The sequence below is a fragment of the Drosophila subpulchrella genome, chromosome 3L (assembly GCF_014743375.2).
Source record: "Drosophila subpulchrella strain 33 F10 #4 breed RU33 chromosome 3L, RU_Dsub_v1.1 Primary Assembly, whole genome shotgun sequence".
Lineage (NCBI taxonomy): Eukaryota > Metazoa > Arthropoda > Insecta > Diptera > Drosophilidae > Drosophila > Drosophila subpulchrella.
The window spans coordinates 7,036,827-7,054,136 of NC_050612.1; the positions used below are offsets into that span (position 1 = coordinate 7,036,827).

The 17,310-nt window shown below is 44.1% G+C and overlaps 1 protein-coding gene across 1 annotated transcript; it reads left to right on the plus strand.

The window, feature by feature from the left end:
* The first annotated feature begins 1,727 nt into the window (after positions 1-1,727).
* LOC119553380 (toll-like receptor Tollo) lies at positions 1,728-8,846 on the plus strand. Its single transcript, XM_037863733.1, has one exon. The coding sequence runs from the start codon at positions 2,218-2,220 to the stop codon at positions 6,277-6,279; it is 4,062 nt and encodes a 1,353-aa protein (XP_037719661.1). The 5' UTR covers positions 1,728-2,217; the 3' UTR covers positions 6,280-8,846.
* The last annotated feature ends 8,464 nt before the right edge of the window (positions 8,847-17,310 follow it).

The following is a 17,310-nucleotide window of genomic DNA, read 5'->3' on the forward strand; positions in this document are numbered from 1 at the left end:
ATCTGCGGCTCAGCCACCGCCACCTCATAATGAGTAAGCCCCGAGTTCGAGATCTCCCCGACAAATCTCGATTGCCCAGCCGGTCCGGTCCGAAAGAAATACCAACAATCCGAGCCTCGACTCCAATCCCACCAACTGCTGCGGCTGCTCTCATAAATCAAGAAAAATCAGTCAATTTTTTGTGGGTTCGCGTGTGTGAGTGTGCGCCTATATCAAACTGACATTGGCTGAATTAACAATTGATTTCAATAATTTTTTATGATTATTCTCCGCTTTTTTTCGTCTCGTTTTCGGTTTTTGTGGCTGTCTGCAAGGCAAGCAAAGAAAAGCCGAAGATCAGCCACTTGCACTCGATTCCGTCTATTCAGCAGATCGTTTCTCTCCCAGTCTCTTCTCGTTTATAAAGCTGGTGTATCTCATCCGCTGAATTGGGAAAACACTCAATTGCGGAGGGAACTCAACTCTCAGCTGGCGTTTTGTGGAGTAAAACTCGTCTAACCGGTGTGACGAGTGTCAATGTCTCATTGGAATTGTTTGCTCGGCTCTGACGCTCAGCGGAACCGACAGGCGGGAGCGGCGGGGAGGCCCACGGTGCCGCACAGTGGGCCCAAACGGCTAGGTGCCAGCTGTGGGTGCGAACCTGCTGGGCCGAGGAGTTTTTGTTTGAAGATCAAGGTTGTTTTGGCGTGTCAAATATTTGAGGTGTGGACTAATTCGATTTGTATTGAAAGCCCTAACACCGGAAGTCGTATAAGAAGTTTGCAGAGATCACTCCTGGGGTTCTTCATCCATGACAAATTGCTATTGGTTAAAAAAAAAAAAATAATTTAAAAATAATTTGAATTAGAGTTCAAAAAATTTTCTTAGCTTTTAGGATAACTATCTTAGTTTTAATTAACTTTACTTCATTTAAATGTTTTAATTTAATTGTAAGTAACGTAATACTTTGATACGAAACCAAAATGCTACATTTAATCTACAAGCCCCTTGGCAAAGTTCTCATTTATATTTTATAAGATTTTATTATTATGCCATAGACATTGACTTATATAAACTGTCCCTAAAAGTGTAGGAAGATGATTTTTTTGAACCTAACAAATGTAACCATATTATAATCTTTTAAAACAGATTTTTACTTATAAGAGGTATGTAATATTATCGAGGGATTACATCGCCGCACTTGTTACATATTCTCTACTTGTTTAATAGTTGTCCCATCCATCTACTTCCCTAGGGAACTCTTTTTATCAGATAAGCCAATCTTTAGAGATCAACCATATCGACTTACTTCTTTTTTCCGCATTTATCCTTGACCCATAGGCATTGCAGAATCGGAATGCCTCGTCTTAGGATTCCACATGTTCTGTTTGCCAATTTCACCTGCCCATCTCCCGCGATCTCACTTCCTCACATCCCATCTGTCATTTGTTGCAAAACCCCATGCAAATTCTACCTGCCCATCGAGTGCAATTCGATGCTATTCAACCCACTGTGCACTGTGGGCCATTACGTGCGATGCGTTTGCGTTTGCGTTTGGATTGCATAGTTTTGTTTACTCGATCGCATCTCGCTCTAGTTCCTTGGTTCTGTGTGCGTGCTCAATGAGTGCTCACTTACTCATTTATTCACATACTCACTCGGGCACCCAGGTACCCAGCCACTCATTCATCCACTCACTCATCCGATGAGCGCTTCTCAGCGGCACTTGCTGCTGGCCGAAACCCGGAGAGAGCGATCAGTTTTTGAGTTGACTTCGAGCCGAGCGGACGCGCGATTGTCTGTTAGCGGATGAAAGTGGAAAAAAAGAAGAAATATCGCCTCGAGAAAATTTAGAACACAATTTATCAAACGCGCTATCGCACCCCCCACTTGGATTACGGTCAACGCGAAACTACAACGCAGCAATGAAGATATAGAAATCGAAATACGAAAGCAACCAAATCAAAAGATATAAAAGAAAATATATAATAGCCAGCGGGAAGAAACAAGAAAATCGTTTTAGATAAAGCATTAAATCGGTTGAAGTGGTGTTGTGAAAAGTGGCGATTGTGCAAAGCTGCGCTATAAAACCAAACAAAAAGCAAAAAAATCCCAAATAAACACACACTCAAAATGGGCGAGAAATAGAACGAGCAGTGAAAGACCAAAAGCAGCCCCCCTATAAACCCCCGAATAGCCCAAATCGAAGCCCCATTCGAAGTTTAGGAACCATCCAAAATGCTGGCCACCACCCACATGCTGTACGTGCTGATTGCCACCTGGGTAATACCCATTTTCGGGGCCGCCCTCAGCAAGACGGTGTTGTACCAGGCTCCCGACGAGTGCCGCTGGTCCGGCGGCGGGGAGCACGACATCACCCTGGTCTGCCACCTGCGGACCATCAACTCGGAGCTGGAGAACACCAACTTCAGCGTGATCCAGCCGCAGAACACGGTTCGTCTGCGGCTGGAGTGCAACGATGCGCTGTTCTTCCAGAGCAGCCTGAGCCCGGACAGCTTCAGGTCCCTGGTGGAGCTGAGGGACCTCACCATAGAGTACTGCAAGCTGGGCAACCTCACGGACGGCTCCTTCCGTGGCCTCCAGGAGCTGAGGAACCTCACCATTCGCACCCACAATGGGGATTGGTCCACCATGTCGCTGGAGATGGCCTCCAACAGTTTCGTGGAGTTCCGCCAGCTGGAGCGGCTGGACCTCAGTCTGAACAACATCTGGCTCATCCCCGATGGCATGGTCTGCCCCCTGAAGTCCCTGCAGCACCTGAATGCCTCGTACAACAAGATCCAGGACATCAGCAACTTCTACTTCAGCGCCTCGTTGAGCTCCAGGAAGGCCCGAGTCTGCGGCTCCACGCTGCAGAGTCTGGATCTGAGTGCCAACAAGATGGTCAGCCTGCCCACGGCCATGTTGTCGGCCCTGGGAAGACTGACCCACCTGAATATGGCCAAGAACAGCATGAGTTTCCTGGCCGATCGCGCCTTTGAGGGTCTCCTCTCGCTGAGGGTTGTGGATCTCTCGGCCAATCGTTTGACCTCTTTGCCACCGGAACTCTTCGCAGAGACCAAGCAACTGCAGGAGATCTATCTGAGGAACAACTCCATCAACGTCTTGGCCCCCGGAATCTTCGGTGAACTGGCCGAGCTCCTGGTTCTGGACCTGGCCAGCAACGAACTCAACTCCCAGTGGATCAATGCAGCCACCTTTGTGGGTCTCAAGCGCCTCATGATGCTCGATCTGTCGGCCAATAAGATCAGCCGTTTGGAGGCGCACATCTTCAGACCCCTGGCCAGTTTGCAGATCCTGAAGCTGGAGGAGAACTACATCGATCAGCTGCCGGGAGGAATCTTTGCGGATTTGACCAACCTGCACACCCTCATCCTGTCGCGCAATCGCATCTCGGTCATCGAGCAGCGCACTCTACAGGGTCTGAACAATCTCCTGGTACTCTCCCTGGACTTCAACCGAATCTCCCGGCTGGATCAGAGATCCCTGATCAACTGCAGCCAGCTGCAGGATCTGCACTTGAACGACAACAAACTGCAGGCTGTGCCGGAGGCCCTGGTCCATGTGCCCCTGCTCAAGACCCTGGATGTGGGCGAGAACATGATCGGTCAGATCGAGAACACGAGCATCACGCAGCTGGAGAATCTGTACGGTCTGCGGATGACGGAGAACTCCCTCACCCACATCCGGCGAGGTGTTTTCGATCGTATGAGCTCCCTGCAGATCCTCAACCTGTCCCAGAACAAACTGAAGTCCATCGAGGCGGGTTCTCTGCAAAGGAATGGCCAACTCCAGGCCATCCGTCTGGATGGCAATCAGTTGAAGTCCATTGCTGGTCTCTTCACCGAACTGCCCAACTTGGTGTGGCTGAATATCTCGGGCAATCGTTTGGAGAAGTTCGATTATTCGCACATTCCCATCGGCCTTCAGTGGCTGGATGTGCGGGCCAACAGGATCACCCAGCTGGGAAACTACTTTGAGATCGAAAGCGAACTGAGTCTCAGCACCTTTGATGCCAGCTACAATTTGCTGACGGAGATTACAGCAAGCTCCATTCCGAATAGTGTGGAGGTGCTCTACCTGAACGACAACCAGATTTCCAAGATCCAGCCGTACACGTTCTTCAAGAAGCCCAACCTGACCAGGGTGGACTTGGTGAGGAATCGCCTGACCACCTTGGAGCCCAATGCCCTGCGCTTATCGCCCATTGCTGAGGATCGGGAGATCCCGGAGTTCTACATTGGCCACAATGCCTACGAGTGTGACTGTAACCTGGACTGGTTGCAAAAGGTGAACCGAGAGTCCCGTACTCAGCCACAACTCATGGATCTGGACCAGATCCACTGCAGGTTGGCCTACGCCAGGGGATCCTCCCATGTCTCCCTCATCGAGGCCAAGTCGGATGACTTCCTCTGCAAGTACGCCTCTCACTGCTTTGCTCTGTGCCACTGCTGTGACTTCCAGGCCTGCGACTGCAAGATGGAGTGCCCGGATAGGTGTTCCTGCTACCACGATCAGTCCTGGACCTCCAATGTGGTGGACTGCAGCCGCGCTTCCTATGAGCAGACTCTGCCTTCCCACATTCCCATGGATTCCACGCAGTTGTATCTCGATGGCAACAACTTCCGGGAGCTGCAGAGTCACGCCTTCATCGGTCGCAAGAGGTTGAAGGTGCTGCACTTGAACCATTCGAGGATCGAGCTGCTCCACAACCGCACCTTCTACGGCCTCTTGGAACTGGAGGTTCTCCAGCTGCAGAGTAACCAACTGAAAGCGCTCAATGGCAACGAATTCCAGGGATTGGACAATCTCCAGGAGCTGTATCTGCAGCACAATGCCATCGCTACGATCGACACACTCACCTTCACGCACCTGTACCACCTGAAGATACTGCGATTGGATCACAATGCCATCACATCCTTCGCCGTCTGGAACTTCCTGCCCAGTTACCTGAACGAAGTTCGTCTGGCGGCGAATCCGTGGACCTGCAACTGCGAGTTCATCGATAAGTTCAGGGACTACGTGAACCGTCATGAGTACGTGGTGGATAAGCTGAAGATGAAATGCGATGTGATCAGCGGAAACGGCACACAGGAGATGGTCATATTCCCGGGATCTGGAGAGGCCAGCGCCCTGCCCGTGGTGCAGTGCAGTCAGACGCTGCCCTTGGGTCTGGATAACAACTTCAACTATGCAGAGCAGGCGGGTGGCGAGAACGCCTCGAATGCCACCTCCACGAAAATGATCCTCAACCAGCCCCCGAAACTGGACTACATACCCATCCTGGTGGCCATCCTGACGGCCTTTATTTTCGTTATGATCTGCACCTCGCTGGTGTTTATCTTCCGCCAGGAGATGCGCGTGTGGTGCCACTCGAGATTCGGAGTTAGGCTCTTCTACAACGCCCAGAAGGATGTGGACAAGAACGAGCGGGAGAAGCTCTTCGACGCCTTCGTTTCGTACTCCTCCAAGGATGAGCTGTTCGTCAACGAGGAGCTGGCTCCCATGCTGGAGCTGGGTGAGCACCGCTACAAGCTCTGCCTGCACCAGCGGGACTTCCCCGTGGGCGGCTACCTGCCGGAGACCATTGTCCAGGCCATCGACAGCAGCCGGAGGACCATAATGGTGGTCAGCGAGAACTTCATCAAGTCGGAGTGGTGCAGATTCGAGTTCAAGTCCGCCCATCAGTCAGTGCTGCGCGATCGTCGCCGGCGATTGATAGTCATTGTGCTGGGCGAGGTGCCCCAAAAGGAACTCGATCCCGATCTACGATTGTATCTGAAGACCAACACGTATCTGCAGTGGGGCGACAAGTTGTTTTGGCAGAAGCTGCGGTTCGCCCTACCGGATGTCTCCTCCTCGCAGCGCTCCAATGTTCCCGGCCAGAGTTGCCATGTGCCCATCAACCATGCCGCTTACCACCACCACCACCACGTCCACCAGCAGGCAATGCCACTGCCCCACTCGGTGCACCACCACCAGCAGCAGTTCATGCTGCCGCCGCCGCCCCAGCAGCCCGGCAGCTTCCGCCGGCAACCGTCCTTGCAGCAGCAGCAACATCAGCAGCAGCAACTGCAACAGCAGCAGCAGCAACTGCGCGGCAGCAACAGCGCCACGCAGCAGCAGCAGCAACAGCAGGCGGCCTTGCTGATGGGCGGTGGGTCGGTGGGTGGGCCTGCGCCGCAGATGATCCCCCTGGCGGGTGGCATCCAGCAGCAGAGCCTCCCATTGCCCCCCACCCAGCAGCCGACGCCGGCGTCTAGGAATCTGCACATGTGAGTGGGGTTACCAAGTGGTAAGAGGGTTAAAGGCGAGGACGGAAGAGCTGGAGAGGTGTTACGAGATCAGTTCCTAACTCTATTAACAACTTCTCAAGGGAAATGAATTAAAAATCCAACATCCCTTTATCAGAAACATAACTCCTTAAGAACATTAATTTTTATGATGACCACTACATTCTTTGCCCATCAGAGAGACCCATTAAAAAGGGAAAGAGCACAAACCAGAGCATTCCTACGATCTTGTTCGGTTATGAAAGGTGATCTAGAACATTTGCGGGCCGAAAAAGTACTTACCCTCGCGAAAAACAAGTTTAACTTCCTCGGGTTTCAAAATGCGCACAGAAAAAAGGGGAATTGCATTCAATATGCAAATGCAAGCGTTTAGCGATAAAAGCCTAGTTACATGTTAAAATAGCAAAAGTAAAAGAAAAATCGAGTGGGGCAAGAAACAGGCAGCAGCAGGAACAATAACAACAACAGGAGAAAAAGACAACAGTAAAATAGCTGGCGAGCCAGGCAATTGTTGTTTGTTGGCCCTGTTCTGTTTTCTTACGGCCAGCTATTTTCAGTTTCCTGGCTCGCAGCTAGATTCTGAAAATTGATGTTGCATGCAACACACCAAGAGCAACTAGCAACTCGGAACTACACAGGGAAAATATAGGGTATTTTAAAGAGGTCTAATCAATACTTTTTAATTGAATATGAACTTAAAGGTTAAAGAGCATTAAAGTTAAAGATTCATATAGGAGGATCTTGATAGGATATCTACAAAAAATAAAATATATTTATACAATTACTTTGAAAACATTTTAAATACCCTCAAATACTCATTAAATATTGGAATTTTTCATACATTTTTTAGAGATATTTTATCAGTTCTTAAATTGCAATACTTATTTTCGGTGTAGATCCAACACCAACCAGTCAGTCAGCCACAAAAAGGCAGCAGGCCCAAAAGTATTTCTCTTGGCTTTATTTTCTTTTCCTCCTTCTTCTCCTTTATTTTGTCGTTTTCCAGCATTTTTTCGTTCGTTTTTCCTCGTTTTCCCCGTTTGCAACGCTCAGTCGTTAGTTCATCTTAACTGCTGCATTTTGCTATAACAAGCTCGACGTGTGTAGAAGATACACCCGTGTATCTGTATCTGCAGCAGCTGTAGTCGAATGGGTATTCGTATCCGTGTATCTGTGAATGTGACTGCGCGGGTTGGGAAAAATAGGCAAAGGCAAAACATCACAGAGCTCATGTCTGGCCAAAAGGAAAATGGTAACAAAAAGCAGACCTTAGACGTTAGAAAACCGAAAACCCAGACCGTCTGCAGACGGTTGTTGAGCTGGTTGGGTTGAAATTGGTTTTGGTTTTTGTTACTTCGTTCTCCTTTCGAGCCACAATTACATGTGCTAATCAATGGCAGAAAAATAGATAGCAGGGTAACAATTGTGTGAGAAGGGAAACAATTGTAGGGGCTTAGCTCTGATAAAGCGGACTTACATCCAACAATTAATGCCAGTTAATTGTATCCCAGCATAGGAGGAGAATTCTCTTATAATAGAGCGATAGAGACCCTTCTGCAGATCACGCTATGCCCAGATTTGATTAGAAAACAAAGCTTTCTTTTTCCCCAGCTAGTCAGAGATTAAGGAGAAGTAGTCAGAATTTCCCAGAGTGAAACTTCCAACTGTGACCTTGCTGCAGAAGAGAAAAAGATACAAGTTTCCCCAGCAGCCATTGAGAATCATGGGAGGGAGATCAGCACGTGTGTGTTCGGGGTTCTTGGCCCCCAAAGTTGTGTTTTGGCCAGAATCGACAAGGCCAGAAAAGGAGGAACATGAGAACAGAGCCGTACAGATTAGCTTGGTCTTGGCGATTAAAATCTACCTGGTTGTGTGCTACGCCCTCTCCATTTCCACTTCTATCTCGAACCATCTCCAGCTCCGCCGACTTGCCAATTTAAAAATGCATTCCAAAAGCACGAAACCAGAAACTAGTTAACAAAATAAACACACTCTAGAAGGATTCACTTGGTCTAGACCGTAGCGTTAAATGTAAATAAGCTAAATGTTAATTGTAATCATTGTTTAATCATTGTGATATTTTGTTTTAGCACTAAGCCCTAATTTATTAAGATGCGTACCATTTTCCTACCAACCTATGTTTAAACGTAAGCTTATCCTCATTAGTTAGTCTAGATTGTAAGTTAATAAATCGAATCCGAATCCACAACACCCCGCCTACGAGATACAGCCATATTAATTCTATGAAAATTATTGTAAATAAAAACAACTGAAAATGGACTGTATGCACTAAAATGAAAGAAAAACGAATTATGCGACACGAATCAAACAAATTGAAAACATAAATCGACTGATTACATGTGTACTATATATAAATATGCATAACATTTAACTATGATTTACTCGACGCTCGTTGTAAATATTGTAACTACCCGCACACCTATGAATATGTATTGTACTTTGTAACTTTATGTTTTCTAGTTTATAGCGAAAAAATGAAGAGAAAAACGAATCACAAAAATATATAAATGACAAAAAATTGATAATCCAAAATCTGTCTCGATTCTTTATTCACTCTATCTCCCAGCTGAAATTGTATTATTACTTTTTGGTCTGCCGCTGATAAGCCATAAACCATCTCGCCTTGACATTTGATATGGATTCTTGATACGGATTCCACGTCGGATGCGGATTCCAATGCCAGCAGACGCGTTGCGATGGCGTTTGGCTTTGCCTCTGGTTTTGTTTATGTCAGAGCGGTGTTCTATTACAACCGACAAAAAATTTGCAAGATAAACACTAAAAGAGCTTGACCGTTCCATGACAGATGGGAGAAAGGCCGCGGGGAGGGGGCAAGATTTATGGTAAGAGGTTGGGTTAAAAACTTTTCGGCGACAGATGATGAACTTGCTAAAATGACGTCGGATAGATTAACTCCGATTCCGCTTTTGGCAAATATTTTAAAATATTTTTTCAGTGACCTGGATTTTCAACATTTTTTGATTACGCTTGCTAGGTGACCTCTGAAACTTATACATGGACGCAAAAAATAAAGTCAATTGCATTTTGTTTCGCTCTGAATTGGTCGTCAAATTTCGATTTAAGAGTACCTATCATAAGACTTATTTTACAAAATTAAATTTGTTGTTGAAGCTTTTTAAAAATACTTCGCAAACTACCAAGTAAATTAAACTTTTAAATATTTCCGTATTAATTAACTAAATTATGTGATATTAGTAAACCATAAATAATCAATGTCATCATATCAATGTCCTTAAATACATTTCTGAAGTACAGAGTTCTTGATTTTAACCATAGAAACATTACGTCTTATAAATTTATATTTTTACCCATACAAGCTTTTGCAAGTTTTTTAATTCTAACGGTATTTTGAATTTCATTTCAAAATCTGAATAGATTTTAAAAACTCTTTATGCCAACCTCGCCACACGCATCCACAAACTCATCGAACAACACATCCCACGATTGCTCCATTTGAATTAATTTTAAACAGAAAACCCCTCCGCCAGCGCCTTGGTATTTATGCTTGCCAAAGATGCGACGATATTATCTTCCCATGCATATTTTAAAGATATCTATATGGCAGTCGTATCTCATCTGCGGAATTATTGGCTATCGTGTGTTTATACTTGCTGCTCACTGCCTTTATTTGAGTCAATGAGCCCACAGCGAAATATTTTGCCGATTCCGCTGGCTGCCTGGAAACGAGTTCTCTCCCAGCTCCCGATGAATGAATAATTTTTATGATCAATTAAATGCGCAATAAAATTGATGGGGCCCCCACCGCCGAAACATATATTCACATTGCTTAAATTAGCGAATTTTACAATCAATCATTAGCGGGCCAGTGGATCGACAAACGGCCTTTGATGTGCAACTTTAGAACGCGGATGCGGGGGAAATTTTACATGGGATCTAGAGTGTGGTATCTGGCGGATACACATATGTCTGCGGCCTAACCATTCAGTGGATAAGTTCGAGTCCGGGCTAAACCCTTTTCAATATTTTCATTTCCCTCATCGCTCGATTCGGTGCGGTTCGTTTCGGGGCGAAACAGAAAACGAAAACCTAGAAAACTTTGCAAAAAAACACGTCAAATATTAAAAACTTTTCTTTGCTTTTACTTTCTCCGAACCCGCTGGCACATATATACACATACCACCCATCCACATCCACGTCCACATATCTCTCCCCTTTTTCCTTTATTTTATCAATTTTGCCTGTGGGATTTGTTACAAAGTAACGGATGAGTTGAAGTGGGAAAAGGGGCAGACACCGCCAATCCAAGAGGCAAACTTTCAATTGAATTTTTTTGTTCACGTTGTTTCCTTTCGGGTAAGGAAAGTTTAGAGGCCCGCTTTTGGGGTCGGGGCTTCCTTTTTTCGGGGCCCTACTGCGATGCGGGGTCTTTGGGGGTTCCGTCTGTCATTTGGCATACGCAGCGAAAAGAAGTCGACGTAAATATTTCGGTTTACAAGTCAGTTTAGTGTCAAAAGAGATGCCTTTTATTTATAGATTGCCCTCGCAGAACTTGGGCTTGAACTTGGCTACGAGCAGGGGTGTATTCTTTCTTTAAGGGAAGGTAATAATAGATTAAATCGATATTTCTTTTAGAATATCTCTTTCAAATATAAACGCATAGGATAGCAAATTATAATGTTTAAAAATTAGAAAATCGATGATATGGTAGTCTTTCAAAAAATCGTTGGGTACTATTAAAACGTTTAATGAGAAGTATTTTAAGTCTTTTCGCAATCAATCCCTTTAATTTTGTTTTAATTTTGTTTAGAATGTTTGTTATTTTTCCCCATCTCTAAGAACCCTTTTTGGGGCACGGAACCGCTCCTGTGACTCCATTTTCGACACAGGTTTGCTTCTTGGCCGTAACCTCCATCAAAAATTTCCCCGACTGCAGTTTAGAAGTTTTTATTCGCTCTCGCATTTTCGGACGGTTTTTCTTGCCTTTTTTCGGGGCCCAAAGTCAAATCAAAGTGCTTGGCCCCGCTAAAGCTTAGTGCTAATGCCAGAGCCATCAGTCTGAACTTTTTGGCCATCTATCAAAGGCTGAAAGGGAAAGGGCCAGAAAGGAAAAATCGAAGAGGCAATGGCAATCTCATTAGAAGGCTGCTGCCTGATCACCACATTCCGCATATGCGAAGGCAGAAATACTTTCCCATGTGCATCCGCCGAAGACCCGTAGCCGTCAATTAGGTAGCCACCCAATCATTGCACCCACCACTTGGCTCATTAGACTCCAAACGAATCGGGAGTCGTAAAACTTGGGTCCCCGGTCTTTCGGCTCGTTTTCTGGTCCCCGGTCTCCGTTCCGTTCCGCGGCTATGTATAAATAAATATGCTTTTATTGGAAGACGACTACAACTGTTTGCAATAAAAGCAACATTTTTCTTAATTTCCATTTCTTGCTAATTTACCAGCCATAAATTGCCCGCCCGTCTACCCTGTGGGCAGTGAAGTAACCAGTGGCGGCGGGACGGGGACAGGGGCGGGGTAGGCAGAGGGGTTACCGAAACAAGCGGAGCTGAACCAACCGATTCGACGGTAGACACATAAAATTGACTACAAATTATTGCACATTGTCAAAACAACATTGGTTTGCAATTTTCGCGCTTCAACGCAGATGCAAAGAGATAGTCGCTGGCGATTTGGTAGGGGGTCCTGAGGGGTATTGCAGAAGTAATGCCGACTCGTAGAGGGATAGACGAAAGGCAGGGGGATGGAAGAGAGTGAGAGGTATAAAACAATCAGGTAGGGGAGTTCGGTATGTGGAAATACTCTGCGAACTAGGGGCATATTTTATTCGGCGCTAATGCTGTGCATTTTTTAGAAAACCACATTTGTTCCAGGAATTTATAAACCCTATATTTTATGGTGTGTAATTGACCGTATTTTGTAATTGTGAACTACTACGGCACCTTTCTTTAAAACTAGCAAGAATGCAATATATAATGAATTATGGGATAATGTTATATGCTTACAATAAGAACATTTTATGGAATATATATGATAATGATATTATCTAAAATTTAAATATACTATGTAATAATATATAAGTAAAAAATCAAACATGGTACTAAGTATAGTATTTTCTTGTATTGGAGGAATTTAGACTGGCTATTAGTAGATCCTAATTTTAAATCATTTTTCATATCTATAGGATATTTCCCGATCGGTTCAACCCCTTCAATCCCACCGATTTTTTACAGTTACCTACGATAATTTGCACTGCAAACGGTCATATGCAACTGTGAAATGGCAAATGGAAAATGGGTTTAGGTTTATTGCCGACGACCAAGCCCGTCATCATCATCATCGACCGCATCGAAAACCGAAAGAGAATCGAGCGGGGCAAATCGGGCGGTATGGAGTTGGAAGGTTCGGATATATATGCGACGGAGTGGAGACATTGACATATTGCCGGCCGATTAATGAGCCCACGAGAGCGGCCCTGGACCTGAGCAGTGCTGATTGTTTTCATTGAAATAAATGACAGACACCGGCCTGTTGACACACGCGTTGAGGGAATATTTGATACCCTGCATAAATAATAATCATTTTCACTTCGCCCCAAAGTTCCAGGCCCTCGAACGCTGACTCCGCATAAAAGCAAATTTGTATGCAGTTTATCTTATCGCGATCACGTTGCATCTGGGGACGATGCTGCGGGGAAATGGAGGGGAAGTCGCCGAAGACGCGTAAGTTTCACGTATTTTCATGCACGATTAAAGCCTTAATTTCGACCGAACAGAGAGCGGGATGTATACCCGTGTGCACACATATAGAGAGCGAGAGAGATGTACCAGGTATCTGCAGCTCCTAATTAATGGTTTTGCATCGGCTGCTTATCGCACCGCACGCATCGGGATCGTCTTCGTCCTGGTCATCGAAAGAGGCAGGGGAATCTCCTGAGCACCATCAGTGCACTTGTGAAAAAGGTTCCAATAAACTTGGAAAACTTTGGAAAGCATATCATAAGCTCTATTCTAACTTAAGTCCAGAGATACATAAAATCATTCGTATGTCTTGTGAACTGAAGTATTTAAGCATTATTTGGAATATAGTTTGAGAATCTCATATCTCCACAGCTATTTATTTCTGCGGTATCCCCAAATATATAATAATATTACTAACTATCGAGATTATTTGAATAAAAAGATTTATAACTTTTTTAAATATTCTTCGGCGTGTTTTAAGATGGTTCAATATGTTGTTCATAATTAATTTCTGTTCTTAATGATTTATTTGTATTTTTAAATATTTCTTGACATGATGATTAATTTACTCTTAATTTATGATCTTCTTTTCCTTTCATCGCCATTTCTTTATGCAAATATATACAAGATAAAATTTATTTAAACGGATTTTAAAACAACAAGAAATTATGTTAAATAGAATCAATCTTTAACAAGCGTGAATGCCTGTTGACAAAGCATATAAATTTATAATTTTTGCAAGATTTATGTGACACACTGATTAAATTATAAAAATCCAAATTGGTTAGACTTAACAAGTTCCTAAAATATCATCAGAAACCCACTTTTTCGCTCAGTGCAGCGGCAGGAGCCTCATCTCTTGTCTGAGCTTTGCTTCGCTAAGTGTTCGCTGGGGATCTACCTTGGCGGCACCTGATCAAGGCAAGGAAAAGGAGATCCGATCCGATCCGATCCAAGGCGATCCGAAGCCATTCGACTTTGACTTTGGTCTTCAGTCAGCGTAAAATATTTAATATTTTTGCTGGCTGCATTTTATGAGCTGTAGCATTGCACATTATTGATAATGCGCGATATGAGTGCCGGTTGATATTTCCGCGGCCTTAGCAGGGGTGTTGTCAAGGCAGGGCAGGAGCGGACCCACAAACCCCTCCAGGAAAACCCCCCCGATGATAAGGCAACATTGTTTTTGGGGTGTTGCAAGTTTGGAGCGATAAGCATCGAATGGTGGTAAATGGCAAAGAGAAAGCTGCGACAGGAGGCGCTTTTGTGTCCCGACGTTTTAGCGCTCGATTGGGCAACTGGAATTTGTGATCGTGCGCAGAGATCTTCCTTCAAGGTTCTCGGCTTCTTCTTGTTAGCCCCATCTTCAGATGGTCAAGACCGCCTGACCGATAAGGAGTGATTTTGTTCTGGGTGAGGCCCATTTTAAATGTTCTCCAGATTTTATTCCGTTAGATCGCCGTGATAATTATGGATAATTTTTGAGCAAGCTTATCACCGATGTAAGTCTGAAATATTTTAAATTAAATTAATGGCCTTTAAAACTGGGTTAAAATAGACAGTTCTTGGGGATTTATTCTGTTCCATTATGCGTAATATTTCTATCCGAATTGTAAAATTACTTTAAAAAACCTGTCAAGAAAGGGAAAACGTCGCTGCAAGAACTTAAAAGCTTGTGATAACTTTATATTTAGTCCAAAAGAAATTGACTTTCATCCATTTGTTAAAACATCTTAATCATCATTCCATTGAATTATCATAAAATCAAAACGTCAAACTTTTCCCCAGTTAATTGCCCGTTTCCATCACCTTTTCGCCGGCAGTGTTGACTCATTCGGGCCGAACAATTGATTAGCTTTCGATGCTGACCATAAAACCCAATTCATTTAGCCATAATGTTGACACCGAAATGCAGTTAACAGCTTTAACTTTTAACTGGAATTTACTTAAATGTGTCCCCGTCCCATTTCGCCTCAAGTTTGCGTTGTGTTGTTTTGTTTCGTTTCGATTCGTTTCGTTTGTGAGTTTTTGTTGGCTCTTACAGAGAATTGGGCCGGCGGAATGCACAGAAACCTGGCTCAGAGATCCGTTGGCCAGTTTTCAAATTCGGCACGATCAAGCATCGCGATCGGCGATCAACGCTCTCATCTTCCCAGCTGAATTTTTATTTTTCTGTGTGTTTTTTACCCCTCCGATCCACTGCTGTGCCTTTTTTGCGTTAACGTTTTAATTGATCGCTTTCAGTTATAAACAAGTTGGCTTTTGATTTATGAGCGCGTGCGTGCAGCAGCGACAGGGGAAAAATGCGTTTTAGGAACCGACTCTTCCCAGTCTTCGGTGATGGGTTTCTTTTTGGCCATCATCATCGTCTTGGGGCTGGATCGGCTGGGTTTATGTAAATGAACTCGCTTTCGGGGTCTTTCAATAGCTGTTGATGATGTTGTGCCGCGGCGACAATGTCTCTATTTCTCTAATTTTGGCCCCGCCATCGTGGCTGATTTTTAATATTATTTGTCTAACGGTCACGAGCATTTGGCTTTGGCTTTGAATCTTGGCTTTGGCTTTAACTTTAGCTTTAACGTTGGCTTTGTCTGTGGTTAAACGTCAAATTGTTGTGCTTTGTTGTTAGAATTTCCCGCATCGTTTAAACCCAGCCAATGTTTTCTGGGGACAAGCAAATAAATCACAAGACTTGGGGCTTTCGGTTTTGAATAACCATCTTTACATTTCTCCGCGAAGACGAGGCGACAAATGTATTTGTTTTATCAGCTATTGTTGTTACCAAAAGGTTTATTTTCGGTGTTGGTTTTTTTATTTCGGTTTTGGCTTTGGTTTTGTATCGATGCTTGTGAACTTCACTTTCTTCTTCACACGCTCCCCGAGAGAGCTGAATAAGAAAAATGTTTGTTGAAAACGAACAAACATAAAGCATACGAGATTTCACTTCAGCCGGGCCTGGGAGTCTTCTCCGTGCTTTTAGAGCTTTTTGCGGTTCCAGAGTGATGTCAGCCGGGCAATTAATCAACGCATCTCCGCCAGGTGACTCAGAGATCGTATTGGATCGCATCGGATTGGATTGGATTGTCTTTAGCTTTTTTCAATTTATTTTTTCGCCTTTGGAGTGGAATGAGGTGCGTTGGTTCGTTAGCAGATCGTCGCGTTCCGATTCCAGTCCGTTCGATCCGATTCGGTTCGGTTCGATTTGTTTATAGAAAAACAAACACTTGGCCGGGTACTAGACGCTGGCCATTTGCCGTCCGTTACGTTACTCATGGCTGGCTAAGTGGGTCGTGACTTTTCAAAATGCAAACGTGTCGCCGTCGAAGTCGCAGTCGCAGTCCGAGTTGCATCTCTCCCATCGGGCACTGAGGAAAATCTTCAATAAATCTTAGTATTGTGTGTTTAAAGTACAATAAGCTGTGTTCTAAAGTCAGTAGAGATCATAAAGTAGCGAAATATATTGTATGCTCAAAAATTATCATCTTTAAGATCCTATGTGTTCAAGAAACTAGTCTAAGTGATTATCATTTTAACATTTTTTTATTAAGTGATGATTTGTTTATACATGTCTTGTGAAAACTTCATTGTATTGAACCTAAATCTTTATATTCCTAATATGAATCAAATCAATTAATTATACTTTTGAGGTAATTAGATACTCAGATACATTTAATGACAACTAGATTTCGGAAAATTCAGGAATATTAATTATTTATTAAATGACAATTTTATGTAACATTTTTTTAACATCCAATTCCAGTGATACTTGAAAAAACCTTGATTAATGTTAGTCTTGGTTCCAATTATGGTTGTATACAAGACAATTTTAACCAATCCAGGTGTATTCGAAAACGGAATCTTAAGAATCCATTTCGATTTTAATTTGTCGATTTTAGTATCTCAAGACTACTACTTGGTTCAATAAATAGTTAAATTACCATCTCTTCAACACCAATTTTTCCCCCAGTGTGCGCATTGCTCAGTTGGGTTACTTATGGGAAGTCCCCGAAAGTCTAGGCCCCGCCCCCCGAAAAGTGGGGATGCAGCGGAACACAGTCACAAAAATCCGAAGCGCAAAGCGCACACGTACGGAGTACGTAATGAAATTCTTACCTCAAATAGCACTTAACTCCAGTTTAAAACGAGCCAAAAGTGAATGGTACTGACCCCAAACCGTTGCACGTTTGTCTTAACACTTTGTTGCCTGGGTCTTGTTTGTTTTTGTTTGTTTTCCCCGCTCTTTTATTTTTTTGGGGCCAAAATAG

What these genes read in the sequence shown, in the direction of transcription:
- LOC119553380 (XM_037863733.1), top strand. Translation starts at nt 2,218, where the DNA reads ATGCTGGCCACCACCCACATGCTGTACGTGCTGATTGCCACCTGGGTA.